The 27,803-nt window shown below is 41.5% G+C and overlaps 1 protein-coding gene across 4 annotated transcripts in view; it reads right to left on the reverse strand.

Moving 5' to 3' along the window:
- plxnb2b (plexin b2b) overlaps positions 1-27,803 on the reverse strand; it is a 294,038-nt gene that overhangs the window by 25,642 nt on the left and 240,593 nt on the right. For all 4 annotated transcript variants that reach the window (XM_037767568.1, XM_037767567.1, XM_037767569.1 and 1 more), the window contains 16 exons: positions 26,378-26,478; positions 24,027-24,153; positions 23,355-23,523; positions 22,454-22,565; positions 21,798-21,906; positions 21,316-21,417; positions 20,048-20,143; positions 19,366-19,453; positions 18,132-18,310; positions 14,866-15,014; positions 10,806-10,917; positions 9,957-10,093; positions 9,322-9,504; positions 7,408-7,501; positions 5,007-5,207; positions 2,310-2,489 (listed from right to left, as the gene is read on the reverse strand). In XM_037767568.1, coding sequence (XP_037623496.1) covers positions 2,310-2,489; positions 5,007-5,207; positions 7,408-7,501; positions 9,322-9,504; positions 9,957-10,093; positions 10,806-10,917; positions 14,866-15,014; positions 18,132-18,310; positions 19,366-19,453; positions 20,048-20,143; positions 21,316-21,417; positions 21,798-21,906; positions 22,454-22,565; positions 23,355-23,523; positions 24,027-24,153; positions 26,378-26,478 — 2,139 coding nt within the window. The remainder of the gene's footprint in view (positions 1-2,309; positions 2,490-5,006; positions 5,208-7,407; positions 7,502-9,321; positions 9,505-9,956; positions 10,094-10,805; positions 10,918-14,865; positions 15,015-18,131; positions 18,311-19,365; positions 19,454-20,047; positions 20,144-21,315; positions 21,418-21,797; positions 21,907-22,453; positions 22,566-23,354; positions 23,524-24,026; positions 24,154-26,377; positions 26,479-27,803) is intronic.

Here is a 27,803-nt window from a genome sequence, read left to right on the forward strand (position 1 = left end):
GAGAGAGAGAGAGAGAAAGAGAGAGTGAGAGAGAGAGAGAGAGAGAGAGAGAGAGAGAGAGAGAAACAGAGAGAGAGAGAGAGAGAGAGAGAGTGATAGCGAGAGAGAGAGACAGAGAGAGAGAGAGAGAGAGAGGGAATCTTATTATCTGCACAAGCTCTCGACATTTTAGCCTGAGATTTATTCAGGTAGGTGTCGACGGTGAAGATTCGACAGCGTTGGAGAGGAAACTGGGACAGAAGAGGATCTACATAATTGCCCACAGTTCTGCTAAAGCAGCTGTAGAACCTTTCAGTATTTCTAAAGTGGCTGTGGCTACGTGCAAGTCGGTGGGCCCACATTAACTGAACGAATACATGTGAACTGAGTTTGACACTTTATAATCAAACTTTTTTCTGTGTAGGTATTCTGTAGCTATCGAAGGGCCGTTGGTGTCTCTTCTTTATGCAGCACACAGCCTCAGAAGTGAACCGATAACTCACTTAGAGGGATTACCCAGAGGAGAGGTTACAGTATTCATCACAATTGTGGCTCGGCTATAATTAAATGTAATTATAAAAAAGGGGGCCTGTAGCTACATGAAAACTGTTCAACCAGTAAAAAAAAAAAGGGGTCCCCAGATGAACAGAGGACATGCCTAGAGAAGTACAGTAAAGATTCATGATGCATGCACGCTCTCCTCTGCAAGTCTGTGTCTGTACATTTACTCAAAGCTCTGCACTTAAAGCTAAAAACACAGCTCAGTGTTGCCAACTCTTTTCCAATGAAAGTAGCTAGCAGCTCCTGAGGTCGCTAAATCTAGAGAGAAAGTTGTCAAGTCTGCAACACTGACAGTCCGTCGCTTCAGGCCTCCCTCCAAAGCTTCTCCCCCAAAATGATCATTATGGACGTAAACATAACATAATGAACGTTATGTGACGCGCAATGAGTGCACGGATAGAGTGCATGCAGGTAGACAGGCAGGCAGCCCGTCCAATCATTTCGTTCTGGCCGAATTAAATGATTTAACGCTGTATTACAGTCCTGCAACAGCCACAGATACCAGAATTTCAACTACCGTAATATAACAAAACCATTTTTTGAAGAAGATTACCGACCCTAGCTTTAAAGGTCCGATATCGTGCTCATTGTCAGGTTCATACTTGTATTTTGTGTTTCTACTAGAACATGTTTACATGCTGTAATGTTAAAAAGACCTTTATTTTCCTCATACTGTCTGCCTGAATATACCTGTATTTACCCTCTGTCTGAAACGCTCCGTTTTAGTGCATTTCAATTACGTTGCTAGGCAACAGCTTGGGTCCCTGTTTACTTCCTGTCAGCTGATGTCATTCACATCCACTGCAACAGGAAATAAACTGGGACACATTTAGAATGTTTACATTTAAAACCACGTAATGGTCTAAATATTGTATATTTGTGACATCACAAATGGACAGAAATCCTGACGGCTTGTTTCAAATGCACAATATCTGAATACGGGCTGTGTGTATTTCTCTGTATATTGAGCGTTTCGATAGTTTAACAGTATTTATAAATCACTTAAACCTACTTTCTAATATAAAAAACATGAAAATCTCACTTTTTACAATACTGGACCTTTAAGTATAAATTTGATGTACTTGTACTTGAGTATTTTTCTTTTCATGAGGGAAGTACTGATCTTTTTACTCTGCTACATTTATCAGCTTTAGCTACTTTACATAATGCATACAACACATATGAAGAGCTTATAAAATATGATGCTGTATTATAGATTAAACTATCTAACAGTATAAACAAGTATGTCTCAAATGTGACGATTTGCTGCTTTTCTTCTTAATAATTGTAATATACTTTTAATAATTTTGAGGTTTGGACTAATGGTTGGACAAAACAAGTATTGTGAAGTTGTCACTTTGGGCTCTGGGTTACTCTGTAATTTATACAAACCAAGCAATCAATCGAATAATCAGCCTGATCCATGATGAAAATAATCATTACTTGAGTCCTATATAGAACTGTTAAAGATTAGCTGCGCCTCGACCAGCTACAACCGTAACATGCTGCTTGAAGTAATGATTAACCTACAGTAATGATATAACATATAGTTATATAACACTCACAGAGACATTTTCTGCTTTATTTACATACGTTTTCCTGATTATAGTTACATACTTTTACTTGTAATGGAGTATTTATACAGTGTGGTATTGGTAATGTTACTGAATATTTCCTCCACCACTGTAAGATATGATAAGATATACTTTATTGTCCTCAAGGGTTAAATTTTGCTTGCGTGTCTGCCTGACTTTTTGTGATCTGAATACCGTTAAGTCCAGCAGCTCGGGCCGGGTGTCTCGGCGGTGCCGTCTGGAGCGAGCGCTGGGCGTGGTGGAAGGCGGGTCCAGAAACAGCTTGTCGTCCTGAAGCGTGTTGACCACACAGGGAACGTCGCCCACAAACGCTTGAGCCTCTTTGGCCGTCATGGCTTTGGAGAATCCCTTACCCTGCAGGGGGGGGAACATCGACTTGTAATGCTCAAAAGTGTCTTAACTGAGCGACATGGGAGAGAAATTAATTACTGCATTTAAACAACCATCAAGTAGACCCATCATATGATGAGTATTAAAAACATTTTCATTAGTAATGGATGGAAAGTTTATAAGAGCTCTTTACTGTTCCACTACGAGTGCCAAAAGTAATTATAAAGATTAAGATTATATTCGTTGTAAGCACATTTCTAAGTAATTTCTTGTTAAGACAGCGTAGGCACGGCTCCAGTCAATCCCACAGTTCTGGCATTGCAATATAGACGTTGAGATTCTACAGCACACTTCTGTATCTACAGAAATGCTTTCAATTATTCTAATGCAGTCTGCAATATAAGAAAGGTGAAATTAGCTTAAGTAAACCAGCGTCTGAGTAATTGAAAAGGCCTTTTTTTGCACGTCTTTCCTGACTAATTTACTGCAGTACTTACTGAGTGTCTGCACAAAGACACTATAAAAAGGGAATACTATGGAACCTCGAAACTGACATAAAGAAGTACCCTATAAGAGAAATCTACTGCTGAATCAATCACACAATTAACTGATCAGTCGATAGCCACAGAATTTGATCTGTAACAGGAACTAACGGCCAACATTTCTTTGTTCCAGCTTCTTCCAGCTTCTTCCAGCAAATTGAATATCTTATGATTTTTTGAGTGTTCATCAGACAACACAAGCAATTGGAAGACATCGCCTTGGACTTCAGGATACTGTAATGGACATTTTCCTGTATTTTTTCATAGAGATTTTACAGATCGAATTACTAATTAAACATATAACTTTATACATCTTTAAATCAGATAGTTAAATCATTAAAATGGGGTGTAAAAAGAGATTTAACTTTTCCCTTAAGCTCCAATCAATGGTGAATAAAAATAATAGCTTTTTTTACTTTTCTTTGCCTCCAAGATAGAATGAATTAAAACTTAGAATTTGTTTCTATTCCTACGTTTAAAAATAATAAAACTAGGTCCAACATCGGAAACATGACACGCAGAACCTTGTTTATAAACATATTTAGTTATCAATAATAGAATATTTCATTCCACATATGTTTGAAAGTATACTTAAAGGGAAACTTTGCAGATTTTCAACCAGCTTTGTATCGTTGCATTGTGGGTGGTACAGTATGTGCAAATGAACGATGTTTGGCTCCTGGAATGACGCTTTCGGGTCATTCCGTGTCTTCCGGCGAACAATTGCCGTCAGGCTTAGCGGGGAGCTCCGGGCGCCGGTAACATGCAAGGAAGCCGAACATTGATCATTTTGCACATACTGTACCACCCACATTGCAACGTTTAACACAAAGCTATTTTTTACTTGGTTGCACCAAAACTTTGATTCTTTCTCAGATTGAGGGCATGAGATTGAAGAGTTTTTCGAGTCCGAAAGTCCAGTCATTCACAAAAAGGCAATTTTGCCTCTCAGAAATGTGTATTTTTTCCTGTTACTATCCCATCACCCCCCCAGATTTACCATACCAACCCTTAGGTTGGGAAAGACTGCTTCAGAGTAAGGATGCACCGATACCAGTATTGGGTATGGAGTCCGATACTGTGCTCATGTACTCGTACTCGCAAAACGGCTCCGATACAACGACACAAATACCACTTTACGGTAGTGCACCCGACCCCGCGGGGCGGGGATCCCACCACAGCCGGCGCGCACCGGCCCTCAATTTCATTGCGCCACGGGGTTTTGCTTGCACCCTCTGACTCACGCGTGCGTTAGACTCCTTGGTCTGTGTTTCAAGACGGGTCTGGTGGTTGCCGACATCCCCGCAGACCCTTGGCGTCTTTTACGTGAGCCGAGCCCCGATCTGGTGGCACAACGCGGTTGGGGCGCACTGAGGACAGTCCACCCCGGTCGACAGTCGCACCAGGAGCAGGGGGACGCCCCTGGCGGGGAAAGAGGGACTCCCCAGCCTGCCGTGTGTCGCTCACACCCTCCAGCTGGCTGTTAACCAGGGTCTTTTGGCACAGAGAAGTACTCGTATCGGTACTCAGTATCGGCAAGTACCCAAATGTAAGTACTTGTACTCGTACTCGGTCTGAAAAATGTGTTATCGGTGCATCCCTACTTCAGAGCAACGGATATTTACATTAAGAATATTCCAACATGAATCTGTTATCTGTTTATAAGGGTTAGAATAAATAAATGGAGCTACTAATGTACATTTGCCTCAGCTCATTTGACTTCCAAAACAATCACCCCACTGAGCTAAAATATTAAATATACTGCCATTTGCATAATTCTTTTATGCAATGAAGGCCATCCATAACATAAGCAGCTAAAGAGCAAAAATGTGGTGCAGCGTCTGCAATTCAGCATCTTTTTCCATTTTTATCCTCAAGTCACATAATAACACCATTTGTCTTAATTCCTTCACACAAAGAGGCTGATTCTCAGAAACACTGTGCTGTCACGACACAACTGCAGCATTAAAAAGGGGAAGCTGAAACAGCCGGCACTCACGGTGACGATGATGATGCTGGTCTTGGTGATGACCTTCTTGGACAGGTTGGTGAAGCTGGGGTTAGGGTGGTAGTCGAAGGGCTTCAGATCCCTCTGAAAGTTGTCGAGCATGATGAAGGTTTCAAAGGGCTGGTTCGGGGAGCTGCTGTGTACCGTTGGAGACCGAAACTCCATGACGGTGTCGTTCTTCTCGTGGGAGCCCTGAATGTATCGGAGGGAGAATTGAAATAAATGGACATAAATAAAGTTATATGTTGACACACAATGCAAAACAAGACATGAAGGGAAATATTACAGTATTCAACAAACAGTAGGTGTTTTTCAAAGAGGCAGTGAATTATTGTTTTTGTTGTGTGAGAGAAGAGGAAAAACGCCTGGTTTGGCAAAATGGAAGAGGTAAAATGATGTGTCTCTTCTCAGTCATTCTATTAAAATCCCAATCTGCCGTCGTAGAATAGCAGCCGGTGATGAATCACAACTCACACTGAGTCATTCCTCCTCTTTGATTAACTGGACTGATGGTGATATTTCTGTCACTCTCTGATTGTTTCCGTGCACGGCTGACAATACCGTGTGTGACAGCTAAACCCTTACAGTCCTACACACACTTTAAGTTTATCAAAAGGACAATGCAAAAGGCGTAGGCTACATCAGATAATGCCTTGGAAAAGTCACGCAGACTTACTATAAAGTTTGAGACTGGTTGTAAGGAGTTGTTTCTCATTTAGCTCAAAAGTGAATTTGTCCTATTTAATTGTTTATTGCTCTATGTTTTCAAAAGGAATGGTTCAACATTTTAGGAAATGGCAGAGAAGATAACTGATATCTACCGAACGGTTTTTAGGCTACCAAAAAGGCAATAATTAACTTTCATGAAGTGAAAACACGCTGTGAAAGGGTTAAAGTTGTAAAACAAAAACATGGACAACTCCCAGGCCGGACAACGCCGTGGTAGCGACCTGTCAATCACAAGGTAGCCCCGCCCTAAAGCATCCCCTGCTTTATGGTCTATTTGACTCTAAATGGGACCATAATTTACTAAATGAACATCATGCTGTATTGAAGAAGACTTGAAACTAGCGATTGAGACCATAAACTCATGTTTACAATGTTTACTGAGGTAATAAATCAAGAGAGAAGTAGGCTCATTTTCTCATAGACTTCTATACAATCAGAGGAGTCGCCCCCTGCTGGCTGTTAGAAAGAATGCAGGTTTAAGGCACTTCTACATCGGCTTCACTTCTCAGACCCGGAGGTTGCCCACTGTGCATCACATGCGACTAAAGTATGAGGTCAGATATGTCAACCATATTCCATATTATGTCTAATACGCTAAACAGGTCTTAACAAGCTAGTTAAGTCAGTTGCTTCAGGTAGCAACACGAGAGTTACACCTGGCAGTTTGTGAATATTTAGAAACAGCTTCATAAGAACTACTTTGTGTGGTGTGCGACCCATATTAATTTAGCGATGTGTAAATATACATTTAGTAATCATTTATATTATAACTAGGCTAAGTCTAGAAGTCGAAGAGTTGGAGGGTCTTTACAGCAAAAAATAAAAACATGCCTGCTTTGAGCCGCTGACCTGACCCACAATGTAATCAACATGTTTTCACCACAAGCCAGCAGCCACAAATATTTGGGTCTAGCTCAGTGGATGGACTTAAACCAAGAGAAGCTTATGATGTTGACCAGCCAAGGCCTTTGAGATAACACTTTACATCTGCTGCTAGTCTGCGGCAGCCAGGAGTCTTTTCAAATCTCTGCCGTCCCCCCGGGTAGCAGGGGACCGGGGGACTTGGCCGGGAGTGAAGTGGCGAAGAGCGGCATGTATTCACATAATCTTCTGCAACCTTAATGCTGGCATTAAATTTAGCCCTTTAAATGAAATGAACAAAATTGCTACTGCTTAACGCTGCCCAGTACACTGGAGGGCCGGCGGTGGCGGCACGCTGTGTGCAACTCCTTCAAGTTCCCTGGCAGAGTCGATCCTGCTTGATTAAGCTGGACGAGGAACACAGTTCTGGCTTGGTGAGGGTGAAACAGTGGCGCTGCTATCTGCAATCTTACAGGTTTTAAGGATTTATGGCCTAAGAAGTGAGATGAAGTAATACTGGCTTTATGGACTCTCGCTGATCAGTAGAAGCATGGAGGAGTGGACATGTGTGCTTGCTGGTGTGTGTGTTCATGCTTGACGGAGTTCGAATGAATCACCACTGTAGTCGTGGGCTCTTGAGATCGATGGACAGTGCTGCTACTGTGAGGGGGGGGGACAGATGGAAGAGTAGAAATTCTCTGAGACAGTTGAGAGAAAGAGTGAAATGAGCAAAGTAATGATGACTTGTGGGGGAGGATGATCAACAGGCTGATGGGAAGACGGTCGAGGGAGATGCACACACCTCAAAAGTTGTCCAATTGCCCAATTTGACGTTCAAGACAGCAGTCTGGATCAGGTCAAAGCCGGAGCCGGTCACCACAATGTTCCTCCCTCCACTATAAACACAGACGTACACAACACAGTAAAATAAGATAGGCCATGAGATATAAAAGCAGATATCCCCCCAGCCACACAAAGACAAGCTCATAGGGAGAGTTACGGGAAGACAGACACACTTCTTAAATTGCACCTGGGGGTAATTTTCACCGGAGATGAAAACAAATTAGTTTAGCCTGCGAGCAGCGTATCTGTCGTCTGTTGTTCCAGCATGCGTGCCTAATCACACGCGCACTAGTGCTTTCAGTTGCACAGGAAAGAAAAAAGCAAGGTAACCGTCTAATGCATCCATTTTCAGAGATCATCAAGCCGTTTGGTACAACATCAAAGACTAGCGTTTTGTATCCACCCTTCAGCGAATCAGAAGTAAGTATTCTGCTCACAGACTCAACACAAACAACGGGCACACTCAGCAACTCCTGGAGGACAAATCACACTTTTAAAAAACTAAAAGGTTCTTGGCATTAATAACCTGTACCAAGGTTTCAGACAGATAGAAGCTGGCAGGGCAGAGAACAGGTGCCTTTCTAAGTGTTCAATTTTCCATAACGGTGCTTTTCAATACGGCCTTGTCATCAATGTCAACACAGCTGCTTTTTCTTTTCTTTTTTCGGCGTCTCTACTTTCAAAAGAAATGCACAGTGCGAGGGATTTAAAGGGGCATTAAATTTGTTGTCAACCTGGATGTTATCACCCTATTTTTGACTATTACTCATCATGAAATGTTCTTCTTCATATCTGTGGTAGAGATTTGGAAACAGCAGAGAGAGTTAGCCTTTCCAAACAAAGACTAAAGGCCCCGAAACACCAAGCCGATGGTCGGCCGTCTGCTAGTTTGTGACCGTCGGTGAGCGTCTGTCGCTCTAGTTTTTGCGGTGTGTCCTGCACCGTCGGCTCTAGTCTGCCCGTGTCGGAGGTCTTTTGGACGACTCTGCATGTTGAATCGGCGGCGGTGAGAGAAATCAGTTTACCATATACCATAATTTCCCTTTAACTTTCAATGAACACTATATGTTTCCAGGTAAAATGAAAGCAATATTACAAACTAGGGCTGTCAAAGTTAACGGGATAATAATGCGTTAACGCAAATTTGTTTTAACGCCACACATTTCTTTAAAGCATTAACGTAACTTGCAATTTTTTAGGGTTGTAGCGGGCTCAGTTTTAAAGCTAGAGTGAAGATACTGACATCATATGAAAACAGAAAACCTTAAACCATTTCATACTAGCTTCTGGTGAAAGACGCTAAATAACGCTCCAAACTTCAGCTAAATTTTGGCGAGGAAAAACTGGGGGTCCCTTGACCTCTGACCTCAAGATATGTGAATGAAAATGGGTTTTCTGGGTACCCACGAGTCTCCCCTTTACAGACATGCCCACTTTATGATAATCACATCCAGTTTAGAGCGAGTCATAGTCAAGTCAGCACACTGACACACTGACAGCTGTTGTTGCCTGTTGGGCTGCAGTTTGCCATGTTATGATTGGAGCATATTGTTTTATGCTAAATGCAGTACCTGTGAGGGTTTCTGGATCAATATCTGTCATTGTTTTGTGTTGTTAATTGATTTACAATAATAAATTTATACATATTTTTGCACAAAGCAGCATATTTTCCCACTCCCATGTTGATAAGAGTATTAAATACTTGACAAATCTCCCTTTAAGGTACATTTTGAACAGATAAAAATGTGTGATTAATTGGCAATTAATAGCGATTAACTACGGACAATCATGTGATTCTTTAATCGATTGACAGCCTTATTAAAAACACTTTGATTGGAGGTAAAATGGTGGTATGCTGCTACTTTATACTGACCAGACAAAGCTTCCTTTGGGTTGGTGATCCAACACGATGGGATTTTCCAAGAACTGGAAGGCACTTGGGATGCTCGTCGTCGTACTCTTTCCATACCTCACTGTGACGGCGAGGCGGTCGGAGGGCACCTTCTCTCCTCCGTAGTGTCCTGTCCTGCAGGTGATCTGTGCTCCGAAGTGCTCCCTGCAAAGACAAGGACATAACATTAACTGGCTGCAGGAGTGGGGGGTCACACGAGGTCACCGTGCAGTGGAAGCCAACATGGCAGCAGCCTGACAGCTTGTTAAATCCTGGCTTTGCTGCTCCTCTAGCTCGTTATTTTCCGTTACCTCTGCCTAAAATGTCACCATGTGCTGGGTTTGACAGAACACTGGTGGTCACAATAGCGAAGGCAAATGGTAAGAGAGAGAGAGAAAAAAAATCCTGCTTATGGCACTGAAGTTAAGGTCAATTCCATTTTTGCTTCAGGAATATAAAAAAAAAATCAATTTATGGGCTTCAAAGTGTGCATACTGTAGAATTTGCATAGAATACAATGTCTGAATAACAAGTAGCACTTATCAACTGGCGGGACTGGATTGAAAGAGAAGTGGGCTTTGGCGTGAATGACAATTATTGAGGGAAGAGGTCCTTACACAGTGCAGGCCACACCTCCGATGGTAACCTGGACATCCTCCATACTGCCGGTGTCCAGATGCGTCCCATTAATCGTAATGAGGGTGCCCCCAGCTTTGGGACCTCTGGCGGGTCCCACCGCCTCAGGAATTGGATCCTGGTGAGATGGAGATACAAGATACAGCATGAATACTCATCTTTCCCCCTGCAAAGATTTACATGCACAGACAAGCTCCATCCCACACACTCACAACACACAATGCTGTGTCATATAGTTACACACATTTCCTCTCACCCTCCTTGATCTCCAACTCTCTATTAGAAACATTCACACACACACACTCATACAAGCACCACATCTGCCTCAATTTGCTGAGCAAACAGTTAGGCGGAGCACTCCCCTGTGGGGGAGCTTTAGCGGGAGCCTGAGATATGAAAAGCCAGTTTAATACTTTAACAGGCTACAGCGTAGCTATTTGAGAGAAAAAGGGGGAGCCTACTGCACAGCATCTGGTTAAAGAGAACGCATACGCACTCTGGATAATCGTACAGTGCATTACCATTGTAATATGACAGCGTCCAGGCGCTTAATTTACCGAAACATTAGGATGTTGCATTTTGTACATTTTCCACATAAATGACATGCCCTTGGTATGTTGTGATAAAGGGGCTCTCTGCTGTTCGGAAATGGAAACATAATAGAGACCATAACGTAACAAAAATCTGCTGAAAGCTTTTGGATGAGTTTATTTTCTGGGTCAAAAGTTGTACGCCTCCGTACTGAAAGTGCAGCTGAGGAGAGAGAGAGAGTGTGTGTGTGTGTGTGTGTGTGTGTGTGTGTGTGTGTGTGTGTAAGGGAGAGTATTTACCCTGTAGATGAAGAACATGGAGGAGGTTCCTCTCCTTCCCCCCTTCACCTCCACCTCCACCTGGCCCCGGATATCATTTGCAGGATCAACAGGGCCGATCACACACACCACGCTGGACGGGACAAAGGGAAAAAAAGGTGAGAAAATATTTAAGACTAGGGCTGCAGCTAACAATTATTCAAATTATCAATTAATCTACAGATTATTTTCTCAATTCATTGATCGTTTTTTCTATAAAATGTAAAAAACAAATTATGAAAAAAGGCCCAACATAGATATAGTATCCTGGAAACTCAAGGTGAGATGTGGGTCCCGAGAATATTTGACATGTTGCTGATCAAGTTTTTGTCCTTTGACTAGGTGATGAACTGACTCCCTTCAACTCTATACAAGACCTGTATTACACATTAATGTTCAACTTCACCAGGTTTGTGAACGCGCTTGTGGAAATTGTATCAGCATTTCTGAACTTAAAGGGACAGAGTGTAGGATTTGGCGACATCTAGTGGTGTGATTGCAGATTGCAGCCAACTGAGTACCCCTCTGCCAACTCCTCCCTTTCCAAGACTGCGGTAACATGAGCCGCTGAGAGCAAAACCGTGATAACGCTGTTTGCCTCGCTCAGAGGACATCCATACCCTAATAACACTACTTTAGGAGCAACAGAAGAAGTCAGACGGCGGCTGGCGGTACCACGGTTTTGCACTCTGCGGCTCACATTACCGCAGTTTCACAAGCATTTTGGGGAACTACGGTGGTCTTCAGGTAACCAAGCCACCAAGAAGTGCGCCGGCAGTCGATCTGGACTTTCGTAGTGGCCAAACGGCGGTACTGCAACTTCTGTGTCAGTCACGGGATGCCATTGGGCCCAAAAAGACTTTTTCCCATAGACTTACATTGGAAAGAGACGTCTGTAACTAAAATTTTTTTTGAGATGAATCAACTCCCCAGTACGAACACTCTAATAGCCCTTATTTAAAAATTTTTACTTTTAAGTTGTAAAATGCACTAATAGCCGAATCCAGAGTTATTTCCCTTCCTCCATTCATGTGAATGAGACCCAGACCAAGGCTGGAGCGCAAGCTGTGATGATGACGTGACGTTGGGACCCCGTGACCGAGTCATGTGACTGAGCGGATGCTACTGCGCCAAGATCCGGGTAATTTCCAGATGGAAGTCGAGCCATTTAGGCTTCATGCGCCAATGAGCAACTCTCATAGGAATGACCCGGGGCCCCGCCTCCAACGCTGTATCCAGTTCTTTTAATACATCCACGCAGGTAACGCAAAATCGTGAAAGTCCCTCTCTAGAGCCAGTGTTTGGTTTGTCTGTTCTGGGCTACAGTATAAACATGGTGGACTCCGTGAAGAGGATCCGCTCCCTATTTAGATATGAAGGACTCATTCTAAGCTAACGAAAACACAACGATTCTTAGTTTCAGATGATTATACAATAATAAAAACATTATTTTGATATGGATATTATATTCCATTTCTTTTAATAGATCCCCCGAAATATTACAAACTGTTCCTTTAAACAACTTCCACAGATCTAAAGTCTTGTCTGTGTTACTCTGACTTCCAGCCTGGAGCGCCTCCACTGAAAACAAACAGATCGCCTCCTGCAATCTTTGTCCAAATGCATCCATCCAAATGAGCTAGTTGTGGATATTAAAGATATTGGCAGACATTGGAGTATAGTGTCTTGTTTTAGTTAATTGGAGAAAAAGTGGTGAAAATAACTGAGGTAATTAAAAAAAATAAAAGGGGGAAGTAAAAACACATTCATCTGACAACTAAGCAGATACGAACGCAGCACGGTTTTTAATGCCAGATTGGCTGCTATTAGCATCTTAGAAAATTGAGCCCTTTGGGAATTTTTCGCACACTGCTGTGTCTGGATTTTACCAGGAAACGTGTGATAAACCAAACACGTCTTAGGTCCACAAGGAGAATGTGTTGCTGATGAAAGAGGTCAGCATAAAATGGCAAGCCTCGTTCGGCTAACAGGTGGGCTACAAGAAGACAATTAACAGCTACAACAGTGATGTGAAGGAATGAAATCTCGCAGTGGAAAAAACCTGTCAAATCTAAAAGCAAGTGAGCTACAGCATGCTGCGTAGAGACCACGGAGGACAACTAGCATCAAGATGAAGACTACAGCAGGCCTGTGAGATCCAGAAGTGGATGATTTAAGGGTGAAAAACATTCCATCTGGTCTCGTAAATCCTGGTTTATGCCTCGTCATGCAGATGGCGGGGCCAGAATTTGTCATAAATGTGGATCCATCCTGCCAGGTGTCAACAGCTCTGGTTAGTGGCTGCAGGGCAATGATGTGGATGTTGTTCTTTCTCACAGACCATTTTTGTATGAAGTGTGTGAAGTACATTTGCAAGACTCAAGTTCATTCCGGTGTCTGCAACATGAAGAGGCCACTAAAAAAGCTATGGTGCCATCAAATCCGTCATATCTCAAAGACTTTAGGCTTCTCTGGACATTTGTGTCCTCAGACAGTATTTTAAGGCTGACATTCAGCGGTGGAAAGTACATTTACTCCAGTAATCTAGTTTCTTGTCATGTTTCAGGTGTCTACGAGTTATTAGACGTTCCACTAAAGAGACATTTTAAACTTCTCAGATAGTTTCATTTAAATGAATTAACTGTTTTAAACCCAAAGATGTAAAAGTATCTAATATTTCACACAAAAAAAAAGCAAAAATCAGAGAAAAGTTTATAATATGATTTCAAATTTGTGTAGCAGAGCTTAGTTTTTTCTTCTTTCCTACCCCATTAATCATGTCAAAACCCCAAAACTGTATATAAAGTTAACCAGCTACAGTAAAATGCTACTTACACACTGATGTATTAACAGACTGATAATGTCTGTAACATCTGTATATTCATTTCTGTTTTAATTACTATGTTTTTTTATATTATTATTTACTTGCATAATCATTTGATGGTATAGAGTGACCAAGACTGACCATTTTATTAATATGTAATGTTTGTTATAATTGGAAACCCCCCAAAAAAATATTGTTATAATCTCATAAAGTAATATATAATAATATATCAGGCACAGGGGCAATCTTTCTGCCGAACTGGTACTTGTACTCTTTTGCCATTTTTTTTGTATATTTTGCTGATGATAATTCTGTATTTATACTTACTTATGATTTTGAATGCAGGACATTAACCTGTTATGGAGTATTTCTATTGTACTTTTACTCAAAGGAAAGAATCTGAAGAAGAAAAATCAGAATACTTTTTCCACCGCTTCCATTCAGATCAATACGGTGGCATAATTAGCCAATTAAAACATGGACCCTGGTTATCTGCAGGAAAGGCAAAGCACTCCTTAGCTGATAACGTATTCAGAAGTAAACAAAACTAGAATTACTGCCTTATTTTCAGGTGATTATACACTAAACCAGGGGTCAGCAACCTGCAGCTCTTTAGCTCCTCTCCAGTAAAATGGAAATGAATAACTGTTTTTTGTTTACATTTACATTTTTATTTATCATTGTTGTACGTCTATGGTTCAACGGAGTATTAGGGCGACATTGAGGGGGAAAAAGAATCTGAGATTTCGAGAATAAAGTCATAATATTACGAGAATAAAGTCATAATATTATAAAGTAGTAATTTTACGTGTTATTTTCTTTTTTTCTCGTAAAGTTATAACTTTACACTAAACAAAACATACCTATTAATATTATATTCCACTTCTGCTAATAGTTACACCCAAAAAAGTAACTTCAAAACATACCAATTCAAAAATCGAATCAGTTCATCCTCGTATATATGAAGAAATTCCCACCAGGCGTTCCTGAGATATCGCGTTCACGAGAATGAGACAGACGTGCAACCTAAACATGATGCCTCATGGCCACGGCTATCGCCTGCGTAGAGGCATAATAGCTGATGTTTTGAGCCTGCCACAACACAATTTGACCAACAGCAACCAATAGAGCGAGACAGCAGTGTGTGTGTGTGTGTGTGTGCGTGCTGATGCGGCTCACATATTTGCATAAATACATCAAAGTCCTTATAAGCATTACCTCGTGGAAACAGAGTACTTCTCCTTCTGATGGATACAGGGCTCCCCGACCACGGTGATGCTCTTGATGTCTTCCTGGTGGACGCCGAGGTTGGAGCCGCGGATGGTGATGGAGATTCCTCCCTGCAGGGGGCCGTAGCGAGGGATGATCTGGATGGGGGAGATACAGTGGTGGTGGGGTGGGGGGTGAGGGGTAGGGTGCGTGTTTAGAAGAAGAAGGGATTTGAAATGGATTTAAACAGATTAGTTGTGCAATAAGAACGTACAAGAGATTTACACAGTCTGTTTGAGTCCGCTGAATAGTTTAAGTGTTTAGTATTCCAGACCACGGTGGAGAATTACATCTGTACTGTATGAGTCATGTGTTGCATGTATGCATGAGTGTGTTAAAACCCAACTGAGGTTGGATTTTTCATGTTGATACACTTGAGGATGATAAAAAATCTGATCACAATATATGGGCTGATTCTTTATGTAAATGTATAAAATGAAATCTGAAATCAAATATACAATAAATCTAAAAGAAAACTGAGGGGCGAGCTCACAAAGAATGGATTGCAGCCGCCGAAAGCACCATGAGTATCATGTGCAACCGCTATCTTCCCCGTCTCAAGGTCCGATTCACAAAAGATATTGAGCTGATGATATTACAGCACACAAACACCCACATAAAGTTTTGCAGCTCAGTGCAATTTGCCCTTTTTAGCGTCTGATTGCAGTTATCCATGTGACAAAGTATGAATGCACTTGAGGCCAGTGTGTGTCGGTTGTGAGGGGTGAGAGTCAGTCTGAGCCAGAAGCCCATCGGGAACCCGACACGCTGAGTCGATCCGGGCTAATTTAACTTCCCTCCTTTCATTGTGCCCACATATGCAGGTGGGTGAAACAATACATCATTATTTTTCACAAAAATGACATGTAGGGGAGATTTATTCGTTTATTTTTCATGACACAACTGTCATTGCATCCTGTCACTGCAATGCAGTGACTGCATCCCAAAATAAATGAGTTTGAGCAGACTCCCATTAAAGGTCCCATATTGAAAAAAGTGATATTTTCAGGTCTTTTATATTATAAAGCAGGTTTAATTGCTATATAAATACTGTTAAACTATCTAAACAATCAATACACGGAGAAATACACACAGCATGTATTCAGAAATTTTAGGTTTGAAACACGCCGTTAGGATTTCTGTCCATTTGTGATGTCACAAATATACAATATTTAGACCATTACGCAGTTTGAAACAAAAATAAACCTTCTAAATGTGTCCCAGTTTGTTGCAGTGTATGTAAATAACATCAGCTGACAGGAAGTAAACATGGACCCAAACTGTTGCCAGGCAACGCGATTCCGTTGCAGTTCCGTTGAAATGCACTAAAACGGAGCGTTTTAGACAGAGGGTGAATACAGGTATTTTCAGGCAGACAGTACAAGGAAAATAAAGTGTTTTTTGAACATTACAGCATGTAAACATGTTCTAGTAGAAACACAAAATACAAGTATGAACCTGAAAATGAGCACGATATGGGACTTTAATGTGCTTCAGTTCCCACCAACTCTCTGAAGACGCTAATAATTTCATTGGAACTGCGTCTGGCTGTTAGCGCTGATCTTTGAGAACTGAACTGGGTTTTTATTTAGGCTAATTTGCATAGAAAGGGGACTTTTGTGCTAAATTTAAGCATATTACATAATTTAAATACATGCACATAGCACAGGAGCACCGAGACACCATTTGCTAGGCAGCGCAGTTAGGGGTGCATTTCACCCTTTGCAGGTGCTTTGAGAATTACACGGTTTCTTTTTGTCTTATTTGCACAGTTTTGGTGGCCGTGCGACCCTTTTGTGAATTCACCCCGGAGAGTCTACAGCTACGCTCGCGGCTCTGTGAGGCTAGCATAGCGTAATGCTCACAATTACAAAGTTAACACGCTGATGTTTAGTAGGTATCATTTTGACCATTACATGATGTGCAACATCTAAGTGTTGCATGTTAGCATGCTAAAATTTGCTGATTAGCACTAAACACCAAGAACAGCTGAGACTGATAGTTCTGCAGGTCTTTGGTCATAAACCAAAGTATTGGATACATTAAAATGATCACCTGATGATGATGCTAGATGAAAGGGGTTGCCAGATTTATTATAACAGAGAACTCCAGGGATGACGCATTTTTGTAGGCTAATCAGGAAGTTAGCATCGCCCTGCATTGAAAAAAAGCCAATGGGATCTTTTTGATTATTGCAGAAAATAAACTCTGTGGCAAACAAACGTTTATGATACTATCATGATTTGTTCAGCAAGATAATCTTCACACCACTTCTATGATTAAGCTAACGTTAGGCTATAAACTCACTACACCACGGTCGCATGAGAACGAGTATAAACACACCAAGGCTGTAAAGGAGGACGAGTCGGCGTGATGACGTTTAGTAATCTCGCTTCAAAATCAACAAATGTGGTATTTACTGACATATTTTATGTCGTAGAACAAAACCACAGCCCTTATGCAGGAATCTAACTAAACAGCTATTTAAAAAAACACATTGACTTCCAGACGAGGGAATCGGAAGTGCTAAAATGCGAACTCATTTCTGGGTTTTATGACTCATTCCTGTTGCGCTCTATTCATCTTGAGGGGGACATGAATGTTGTGCCAATCCATCCAGTAGTTGACAAAACATGTCACCAAAAAACAAAAATGTCAACCTCATGGTGGCGCTAGAGGAAGTAAGAGAATCACTGAAGCCTGTAGGATTCATCCTCTGGGAACGATGAAGTTTTTAGATATTTCGTTCTGGACCAAAGTGGTGGAATAACCGACATAACAACAGATAATATACTTAAAACTGTGTGCATAAAACATCTCAGCAACACACACACTGATGGCGACTTATCTGCGGTATCTTTATCGGCTGATGTATCGGTCAGGCTGTTGTATGTCTGGTCATAACCTCCGTCACATCGACATCAACACAATTACTGATGGATTTTTGTCAATGACAATGAGGCACCAACAATTAAGTGAGCAAAGACAGAATTGATCCAATCTAGGTGTGCTGCTCAACACGCACGCCTTCAAGGAGAAACAGACTCTCAACTCCTCCGTCGACAGAAAGTGGAGAGGCCAATAAAGTGCTGCGATCAATAATCCAATCACCAAAGTCGCTGTCTGTTCGCCGCTATAGTCGCAAGCCTTTCATGCACGTACCGTTTCAAGCTCAAAGGTCAACATCAAGAGATGACGACGGTGTAACTACTCACATCGGTGATCTGGGGGTTGGGGCACTCAGCGTTGTGAGGATCCTCGGAGCCTTCGGGTTTGCAGAGCTCATCGTACACGCACGCCTTCTGCTTGGCGCACCACACGCACCTGTACTTCGTGTCTGCGTTCTTACAGAGACTACAGTCCTCCCTCCCCATGGAGCAGTTGTACAGGGTGACTGTAGGGGAAACAACAAATATCACATTTTGCATTATTCAACGGCTGTTAACGTGATAATAATGCGTGAACGCAAAATCGTTTTAACGCCACTAATTTCTTTAACGCATTAACGCAATCGATCTTTCAGAGGTTGTATGTAGTGGGCTCAGTTTTAAAGCTAGAGTGAAGATACTGGTATAATATGAAACTGAAAACCCTGATGAATCCATCGGTACCAACCATGTCATACTAGCTTGTCAGGAAGGAGGTTAAATAACGCTCCAAACTTAGGGTACATTTTGGTGAGGATAAACTGTCATGGCCATTTTCAAAGGGTTCCCTTGACCTATGACCTCCAGATCAGTGAATGTAAATGGGTTCTATGGGTACACCACGAGTCTCCCCTTTACAGACATGCCCACTTTATAATAATCACATGCAATTTGGGGCAAGTCATAGTCAAGTCAGCACACTGACACACTGACAGCTGTTGTTGCCTGTTGGGCTGCAGTTTGCCATGTTATGATTTGAGCATATTGTTTTATGCTAAATGCAGTACCTGTGAGGGTTTCTGAACAATATCTGTCATTGTTTTGTGTTGTTAATTGATTTACAATAATAAATATATACATACATTTGCATAAAGCAGCATATTTGTCCACTCCCATGCTGATAAGAGTATTAAATACTTGAGAAATCTCCCTTTAAGGTTCATTTTGAACAGATAAAAATGTGCGATTAATTGCAAATAATCATGGACAGTCATACGATTGATCGATTGACAGCCCTACATTATACTAATTTCCGTATACTTAAAAAGGTCTCGCTTTTTATGAATAAATGGCGAGATGTCTATCTTCGTGTCTCCTAATAACTGACGAGGAAAATGTAAAACAGGCCCCCTGAATCCTTCATATTTTGTCAAAACATGTTTGGTGATACAGTCATTACCAAATCATTTCCTGATTAATTTTTCAATTAAAGATTAAAAGGCAGCCCCACACTGGGACCAGCGGTGTACACGCAGGGCATTAAAAATAAGGTCTCCACATTGAAATGTGAGAGAGAGCGTACCGTTCAGCGTGCTGTCCATCTTCTTGCCCGACTCTTTGTCCTTCACGTAGAAGAGAACATTGGTCTCCGGTGACTTGTCGTAAGAAAACTAAGAAATTGGAAGAAAATGAATTATTAATACAGAATCCAGTGATTAATGGCACTTAAGCTCTTCTCGGCAAACAGTGTGGGCTGCCGCTCCCCTCATGCCAAGGGAGGGAAAGAAAGGAAGGGAAAAAAATTATACTCAGCCTGGCAGATTTTCAGCTGAAGAAATCAATGTTGGGAAAGAACATAGCTGCGGGCTAGGAGCTGTTTGAGCTTCCCAATCACAGAATTCACAATGTGGAGCTAAAATAACTCCAGAGAGGCGAGTCCGTCCATTAGAGGGAGCTAGAGAATATCAAAGTGACTGCTAAAGGGGTGATTTGATTTACAACATAAAGTCATAGATAGAAAGTTTGGATATAGACTGAAAAATCTGCAATCAAGTGGTACTCCACAGTAGATTTCACTCAGTTTCAGGGTTGTTCTATATTGCACTTTGATAATCCATAAATCCGCCATGGTTCAAGGAGCTGTGTTGAGTGGAGGGCAAATTGGCCAGAAGCCATCTGAACAATCTCAGTAAAGGAACAGAAACAGCAGTTCAGTGTGAACACAGAGACGCGGTCGAGTGTAGCTAGAAAACCGCCGCACTCACGTCGAAGCCGGTGAAGGTGTAGAACATCCCGCCTTCAAAATTGACCTCCTCTTCCGTGCTTCTCATCAGCTCCGTGCCGATGGTGAAGAGACGACCCTGGAGGATCAGACAAATAAAAACATTAATTCATGTAGCTCCTATTTGCAAATGTCTCTGATGCTCCTCGTCGTTTTCTCACCGCAGAGCAAGAAATGTAAAAGACTTCCAGATCTTCTGTTCTCACCTGGAGAAGTTTGGATGACTGGCTTCTTTCCTTGTTCGTGCAACTGTATGATGTATATATACGTGTCTGCGTATAGAGTTAAAGGGTAACTTTGGTATTTTTCAACCTGGAATTGGTCCAGTATTGAGGGAGAACGCTGGAACCGGTGAGCAGCGTCACTAAAAGTGCTCGTTTTTGTCACTGACAGGCTCAGATTGTTATTAAAGGACCCTACAGAGAATTAAAATGTTTTTCTTACCTTTTGCTTGATCCGTTCTGTTTGTTATTGTGTCCAAGTCGCGCTCAAGGAGAAGTCGTGTTGTTGAAATCTGAATATCCGTACACTGCAGCTCTAATAAATACGGGCGGCCATCAAATTCAGACCTCATCCACATTGTGGAAATCATCTAAACACTCAGCCATGACATTGAAAATATTTAAGATAACACTAAGCTAAGCTAACTTTCTGTACTCCAACACCGTTTCCACCATGAATGTATTCCACTTTTCCACCGTTGTCTTCCGGCAACACGTCACCTCGCCAGATTTCAGAACGAGCGTTCTCCTTGAGCAAGAATCTTTCCATAATGTTGTCAGACACTTATAATAACAATCAGAGCCTGTCACGGCAAAAACAAGCACTTTTAGTGGACGTAAATGACGGTGCCAGCTTGCCCCAATAGGATTACACTACAGCTCATGAGCAGCTGCCGTCTACAGCGCTCACCCTTAATACTGGATCAATTTCAGAAATTGTTGTCCCGATTAGTCAGTTAGACAAAATAACATGGGAGAATAAGTTCCAGGTTGAATGATACAGAGGTTACCCTTTAAATACTGTACAGGGACACATGGGTGTATGCATGCATCTGTGTATTCATGGTCTTTAAGTTGTGCTGACGATGGTCTTATGAAAGAAACTTGGACTTTTTTGTCACCTTATGCACTGGTTATAAATTGAGACCAATCCGGTCCACTGTGTGCCTAATAACACACTCAATAAGTGTTTAAAAGAGCCAGTTAGTTTCCCAGAAAGGCTTTAAATGATGTGTCTGTGCCACTTTACCTGGTAGAGGTCCAAATTGATCCCCTCGAAGCTGATTCGAGTCTTGTAGCCCACGGGGATCAGCACAGGATCTGGATTCTCAAACTGAGGACACTTGGTTCCCTGAGAGGGCATCAGAACAAAATCAGATACTCACTTTCAGTCATTTACATTTTAAATACCGCCAACCACTTAACGGACACCCTCATCTGCGGGGACAGATAAGTGTATCGCTGAAACATCTGCTGACTTATAAATTGATATCCTCCACCCTACAGTATTTGTCACGCAAGATGGTGCCAGCTGATACCGGGATTTGAGTTTTTTATTATTAATTTTCGGGGGGGGGAATTTAGATCGCTCAAGCGTCCCGTCACGTGTGGTGATTAGATGTGTCTTTTGAAACTCCTGCTAAACGTTTTCCAACATTTACCAAACACACACTATGAGAGATAAAACTCCTTGACGTGCCACTGATGTGTTAACACCTTGAGAAGACTCACCTGGCGCTGCTTGATGGTGGTGCCCACCACGATGTCGTCCATGTCACTGCAGGTGTGGTCACGTGTGTTCCACTGGCAGCCCCACAAACTGGCCACGCATGACATGCACCTGGAAACACACACAGAAATGTAGACAGAAGATTAGAAAAATGCGTTCACACACACATATAATTAAGCAGCTGCACACACACACACACACATGAAAGCACGCACAAACAAAATCTTAAAAACATGCAAACTCATCAAAGAGCGTCCGGCAACAAAAATCCATGCTGCTGACAACGAAATGGATCTCTGCAACTTCACATAAGCAAAGCTCGTTCATCACACATTCCTTGGCATGAAAGAAATGAAGAAAAAAATAAGAAGGGGAGGGGAGGGGGGGGAAATGGGGAGATCGACTTTCATTTTTTGATTAATGAAAAGGAAACTGAGGCAATTTCCTCGGCTTGGTAATAAAAGGAGAAGAGAAAAACGCAAGAGGTGCATTCAAAATTACCATGCATCACAATTTACAAACACAGCCTTGATCTCTCGTCTGTTCATGCACGGTGATACATTTACATCACGGTTTGTCAGTTGATGCTGTGTTCAGTGTCACTGTGTGTTTTCAGTGAGTGACAGAGCAGAACTGATAGATTAAGAGTCTGACTCACGGCGTGTTTTCTGATTTCCTCACTGTGGCGGCGCAGTTATAGAACTTGAACTCCCGCGTCGCCAGCTCCACCGACTCGTTGACGAAGATCCTGATGGCCACGGCTACAAAGTCTGAGGACACAGCGAAGGAAGGGTTAATATGTGGGAGATGAGCTTAACACATTTATTAATGGAATTATTCAGAATATTCGAGACTTCCACAGTTCATGATGAGACTAAACACACATGACATGACCTTTAAATCATTTTTAAACTTTAAATACCTTTACACTAATTATGTATTAATTAATTAATTTAACAAGACTACAGCCATGATGCTAGTGGCTTCGTAAAGCTGTACTTATGCACAGCAGTACTTTGAGCTAAATGCTAACGTCACCATGACAACTTGCTGATGTTTAGGAGTTATATTCATCACATCAGTTTAGCATGTTAGCATGAATACATGATTGATGATTTTCATTTATTCCTTTAATTTAGTTCAGATGAAGCCCGACCTATATAATTATTTTTACTATTCATCCCGAGACGGACATGGATGTGTGTACCAAACAGTATAAACTAAAATAATAAAGCTCTTAAAACTACATTTTGGAAATCAGGGTGCCTCTACAAGACATGGCTAGCAGATTAGCTAATAATGCAGCACCCGACTTGGCTGATATTGTACTTTAGTGGGGCAAATTCCCTAACAAATCCGCAGTTGATTTAATTACCAAAACAAACTGACATGCAGTAAAACTGGGGCTTTTTGGGCCCCTCTAGGTCTGGGGGCCCCGTGGCAGTTGCCCGTTTTTAGCCCATTGGTGATACAACCGTGGTTATAATGGAGAACAACAGACATTTGCCTTGAAAGAGGTTGCATTAAAAAAGAGAGTAGGTGAATTATAAAGGCCGTACCTTGGTCCTCAAGTGTATGTGGTATAAGCGAAGGGTCGGGTAGATCGCAGGAGACGTGACCAGAGTCGGTCATGCTGCCTTCACTTTTGAAAAAAGGAACGGTCTCGATGGAGCAGCGCAGACGGTCAGAAAGCCCGATGGCAGGAAGGGATGGGACGTTGATCTTCACCTGGACACAGAATAATATGTTTTCACAGAAAGGATTATCACCTGTTAGGCTGAGTAATATCACTTCATATTAAATTAATTCCTCTGCTCGGCGTATAATTCAAGTGAAACTTTGAAATAACAACACAGAAACTGTTTCCTTTTTGAAGGCCGGAGATTGATTGATTGCTGTTTGTGGATGTACGAGAGTGAGTCAGAAAGGGAGGGACAGAGAAATAGTCAGGAATGAAAAAAACTAAAATAACAACTTGAGAGAGAAAGTGCACAGCAGAGAGGCTCTCCATCTTCAGGCTGCGAGCACAATCAACCAGGTCGGTTATAATAAGCCAGTTTCGGAGTTTTCGGGATCGATCGATACGGAGGCAGGAAGACCTAGAGCCCAGGGTCTCTGATTCACAATGGAAAGCGTTTATTACTCAGGCTGTGCATGTTTGTGTGACGTGCATGTAAGAGTGTTCTGCGGAGCGAGAGAGGAGCAGAGAACAAAGAGAAGCAGCGGCGTACCTTCTGAGTCTTTTTACAGGAGAGGTTCGGGGGATAGAAGGAGACGATCTTGACACACTGCTGCCTGGGGCTCCACAGCCAGCCATTCTTCTCCTCCGCCCGTCGGCACTCAGACCTCCTGGTACACCTTCAGACGAAGGACGAACAACTCCCATCAGCCTCTGCTCCACAACCCCCTAAACACTTTTACAGTTACAAGGCCTCAAAAAAACTAAAAACAGAGCCTATGGACTCCTGTGTGCTTCTGTCAATAACAACCTCATGCCCACGTGACGTCAAGCAGCGTCTGTGCAGATTTTACAGATTGAGTTTTATATAGATATGAAAAACACTAAATGCCCCTCATTGGTATCTGGTTATGCAGTGTGAAATATGTGAAACTTGTTTTGGATTTGGACCATTAGTCAAAAAAAAAAGCAGTTTAACTTTCTACTTTTCATAGACTAAATGATTAATGAAGAAAATCATCTACAGATGAATCAATAATGAAAATGTTATCTCAACATTCAACAATTTGCAGTATGATTTGATAAAAAACACTTTCATATTCACAGCATGTTGCACAGGAGAAGGAGAAAAATACAATACTAATAATAATAATAACAACAGAACTCTCTTTGTCAACATCAATTGGGTAAAACACAATTCAAAATCAAATGCGTACTAGAAAAGGAATAAAACGTAACACAGACAGACGTGTCTTAATAATGTGCAAACAAACAGCAGCACACACTATAATTTAGCTTCAGATTTCAGTGGAAAATAATACGGATCAAATTGTTTTCAAGAAGTAGAAGTGAAGAGAGAAAAGCTAACAAGTTAAGCATGGCTGCAACTAAGGATTATTTTCATTATCTATCAGGGCTGCATGATTATGGCCAAAATGATAATCACGATTATTCATTTATTTTAGGGACAACATATTTTTATTGCACGTTCACATTTAAACTACGGTTGTCAATCAATTAAAATATTTAATCGCAATTAATCACATGATTGTCCGGAGTTAATCACGGTTAATCGCAAATTAATGTTTTATCTTTATCTGTTCAAAATGTTCCTTAAAAGGGAGATTTGTCAAATATTTAATACTTTTATCAACATGGGAGTGGACAAATATGCTGCTTTATGCAAAATATATTTATGCATTTAGCATAAAAAATATGCTCAAATCATAACATGGCAAACTGCAGCCCAACAGGCAACAACAGCTGTCAGTGTGTCAGTGTGCTGACTTGACTATGACTTGCCTCAAACTGCATGTGATGATCATAAAGTGGGCATGTCTGTAAAGGGGAGACTCGTGGGTACCCATAGAACCCATTTACATTCACATATCTGGAGGTCAGAGGTCAAGGGACCCCTTTGAAAATGGCCATGCCAGTTTTCTCTCGCCAAAATTTAGCGTAAGTTTTGAATGATATCTAGCCTCCTTCCTGACAAGCTAGTATGACATGGTTGGTACTGATGGATTCCTTAGGTTTTATAGTTTAATATCTTCACTCTAGCTTTAAAACTGAGCCCGCTACAGCCCAAAAAGCGTTAATGCGTTAAAGAAATTAGTGCCGTTAAAACGAATTTGAGTTATCTCGTTATAATTGCGTTAATAACTTTGACAGCCCTAGTTCATTTAATTGTCAGAAGCCAAAATCCTGATTGCGATTAATATTTGATAACTTGTGCAGCCCTATTATCTATTTATCTGATCATTATTTTCTTCATCAATTAGTCATCTTGTCAATGAGACATCAGAAAACAGAGGAAAAGGGATGTCACAGTGTCGTAGAGCTCGAGTTCTTGTCGTCACATGTCTCGCTTTATCCGACTCACTAGCAGAAATATCACATATAAAGCTTGAATCATCAGATGTTTTTGTTTGAACAATGGCCGAAAAGGTGATCAAAATAGTCGCTGTTTTTGTTGCAGCTTTTAAAGCTCAAAGTAAAGTGTGTGCGTCGTATTCTGAATAAGAGTATCAACAACTTCCGGAGGAACACAACTGTTTTTCTGCTTTTTTCCTCTCTTTCCTGATCACATCGCTGTAAAATACATGATACATACCGCTCCTTCTACCCTCCAGACCCTGATAAATATAGGCTGATGAGAGTAAATTGCACAGACTGCCTTCGCTGCATGAGGCTGACAAACAGCTTTAATTCCTTACGGCTGCGCGGACAACAGGAGATGGAATATAAACACCGAGGGGTACTAAAAGTGTCTGCAATAAAACACTGAACAAATACCCTGCTGTGTTTTACAGATGGAATTGCATGTGTGGGTGTGTTTGTGCTGGTCTGTCGTTGTGTGCATGCATTTATAAGTGTGTGTGTGTGTGTGTGTGTGAACCTCACCTGCCCTCCAGGACACACCAGCCACAGTAAGGGTCCCTCAGTTCCACACATGATTGGCAGTCTTTCTTTTGGTGGCACGTCTGCACCGGCACCTTGGTGATCTGCAGCATTACAACATGAAATATGATCACGCAGTGCACCTTAGGGGAGACACCGCACAAAATACGAGGCATTTAAAATACGGCTAGAAAACGATCCCTGGGTTTGTTGCAGGTGTTCAGAGTGGGGAGTAAAACACGTCCTGTCTGAGCACACGGCCTCTCATGTCTGCTCCCCCCCCATGTTCACTTACTAAAACAACTCCCTCTTTTCTACATGCTAAATGTTTATTGCACCCAGTAGGTGGAAAGTAACTATGTACATTTACTTTACATGCGCTTGAGTGCTTCCATTTGATGCTACTTTAAGGCGTCAGGATGCTTCAGACAAAGTGCTCGACGGATCGTATAACAGCATCTGAAGCCCCCTTAAACACTGTCGGATTGGCCAGGTGTGCAGAGAGGAGGAAGTAGGTGAGAGTTGAGAACTTTTCTATAATATGATCTCGCCTCGTTGCAGACCTCTGAATCACATCTCGGAGTTGTTCAGTGATTCAAATAGACTGAATATAGGGAAATTAAACTGCATCTCAGTCTTATTATCAGGTTACATATGTCGCAATCATCTTGTTAAATATGATACAGCGATGTAGATTAAAGTAGCCGACAGTATATTAAGTTTGTAGACGTGGCTCCACGTCAACCGCCTTCAACATTAAACTGCTGCTTACGCGTTAACACAATAATGGTCCAATAATGTAACATATATACAGTATAACAATATCATATTCTGTAAGGGACAATTCTGGATGAGCACTGTTGTATTTGATTCCTAAGGACATTTGCTGATAATACTTGTGTATTTTTTCAATGCAAACTTTCACTTAATGGAGTATTTCTACTTTTAATTTTAAATTTTAATTTATTAGATTCATCATGACTCCCTATGAGCCTGATTGATGCTTGAGATCGTCTGGCAGGGCCCGACTAACAGTTCCAAAATCCAAACTCGTCAACAAAAGTGACTCAGTGTCTTCCTTTAAATCTCTTCTTAAGACTCACTTTTATATTACGTCTTTTTCTTAACTGATGGTGCACTGTTGTAAATATTTTTATGATTTTATTTTGTATTTATATGATTTTATGTTGTTTAGATTTTTAGTTAGTGTTAGTGTTAATTACTCTTAACTTTGTTTTGAAAGGTTCTATATAAATAAAGTTATTATTATTATTATTATTATCATCATATAGATATCGTTACATACATGCAATTTTACCTCTGCATTTAACCCATCCTTAGGAGCAGTGGGCTGCTGTAAAGCACCCGAGTATTCAGTGTCTCGCTCAAGAACAGATCAACCGTAGCCAGAAATCGAACCCCCAACCTT

The sequence above is a fragment of the Sebastes umbrosus genome, chromosome 4, assembly GCF_015220745.1.
Source record: "Sebastes umbrosus isolate fSebUmb1 chromosome 4, fSebUmb1.pri, whole genome shotgun sequence".
Taxonomy (NCBI): domain Eukaryota; kingdom Metazoa; phylum Chordata; class Actinopteri; order Perciformes; family Sebastidae; genus Sebastes; species Sebastes umbrosus.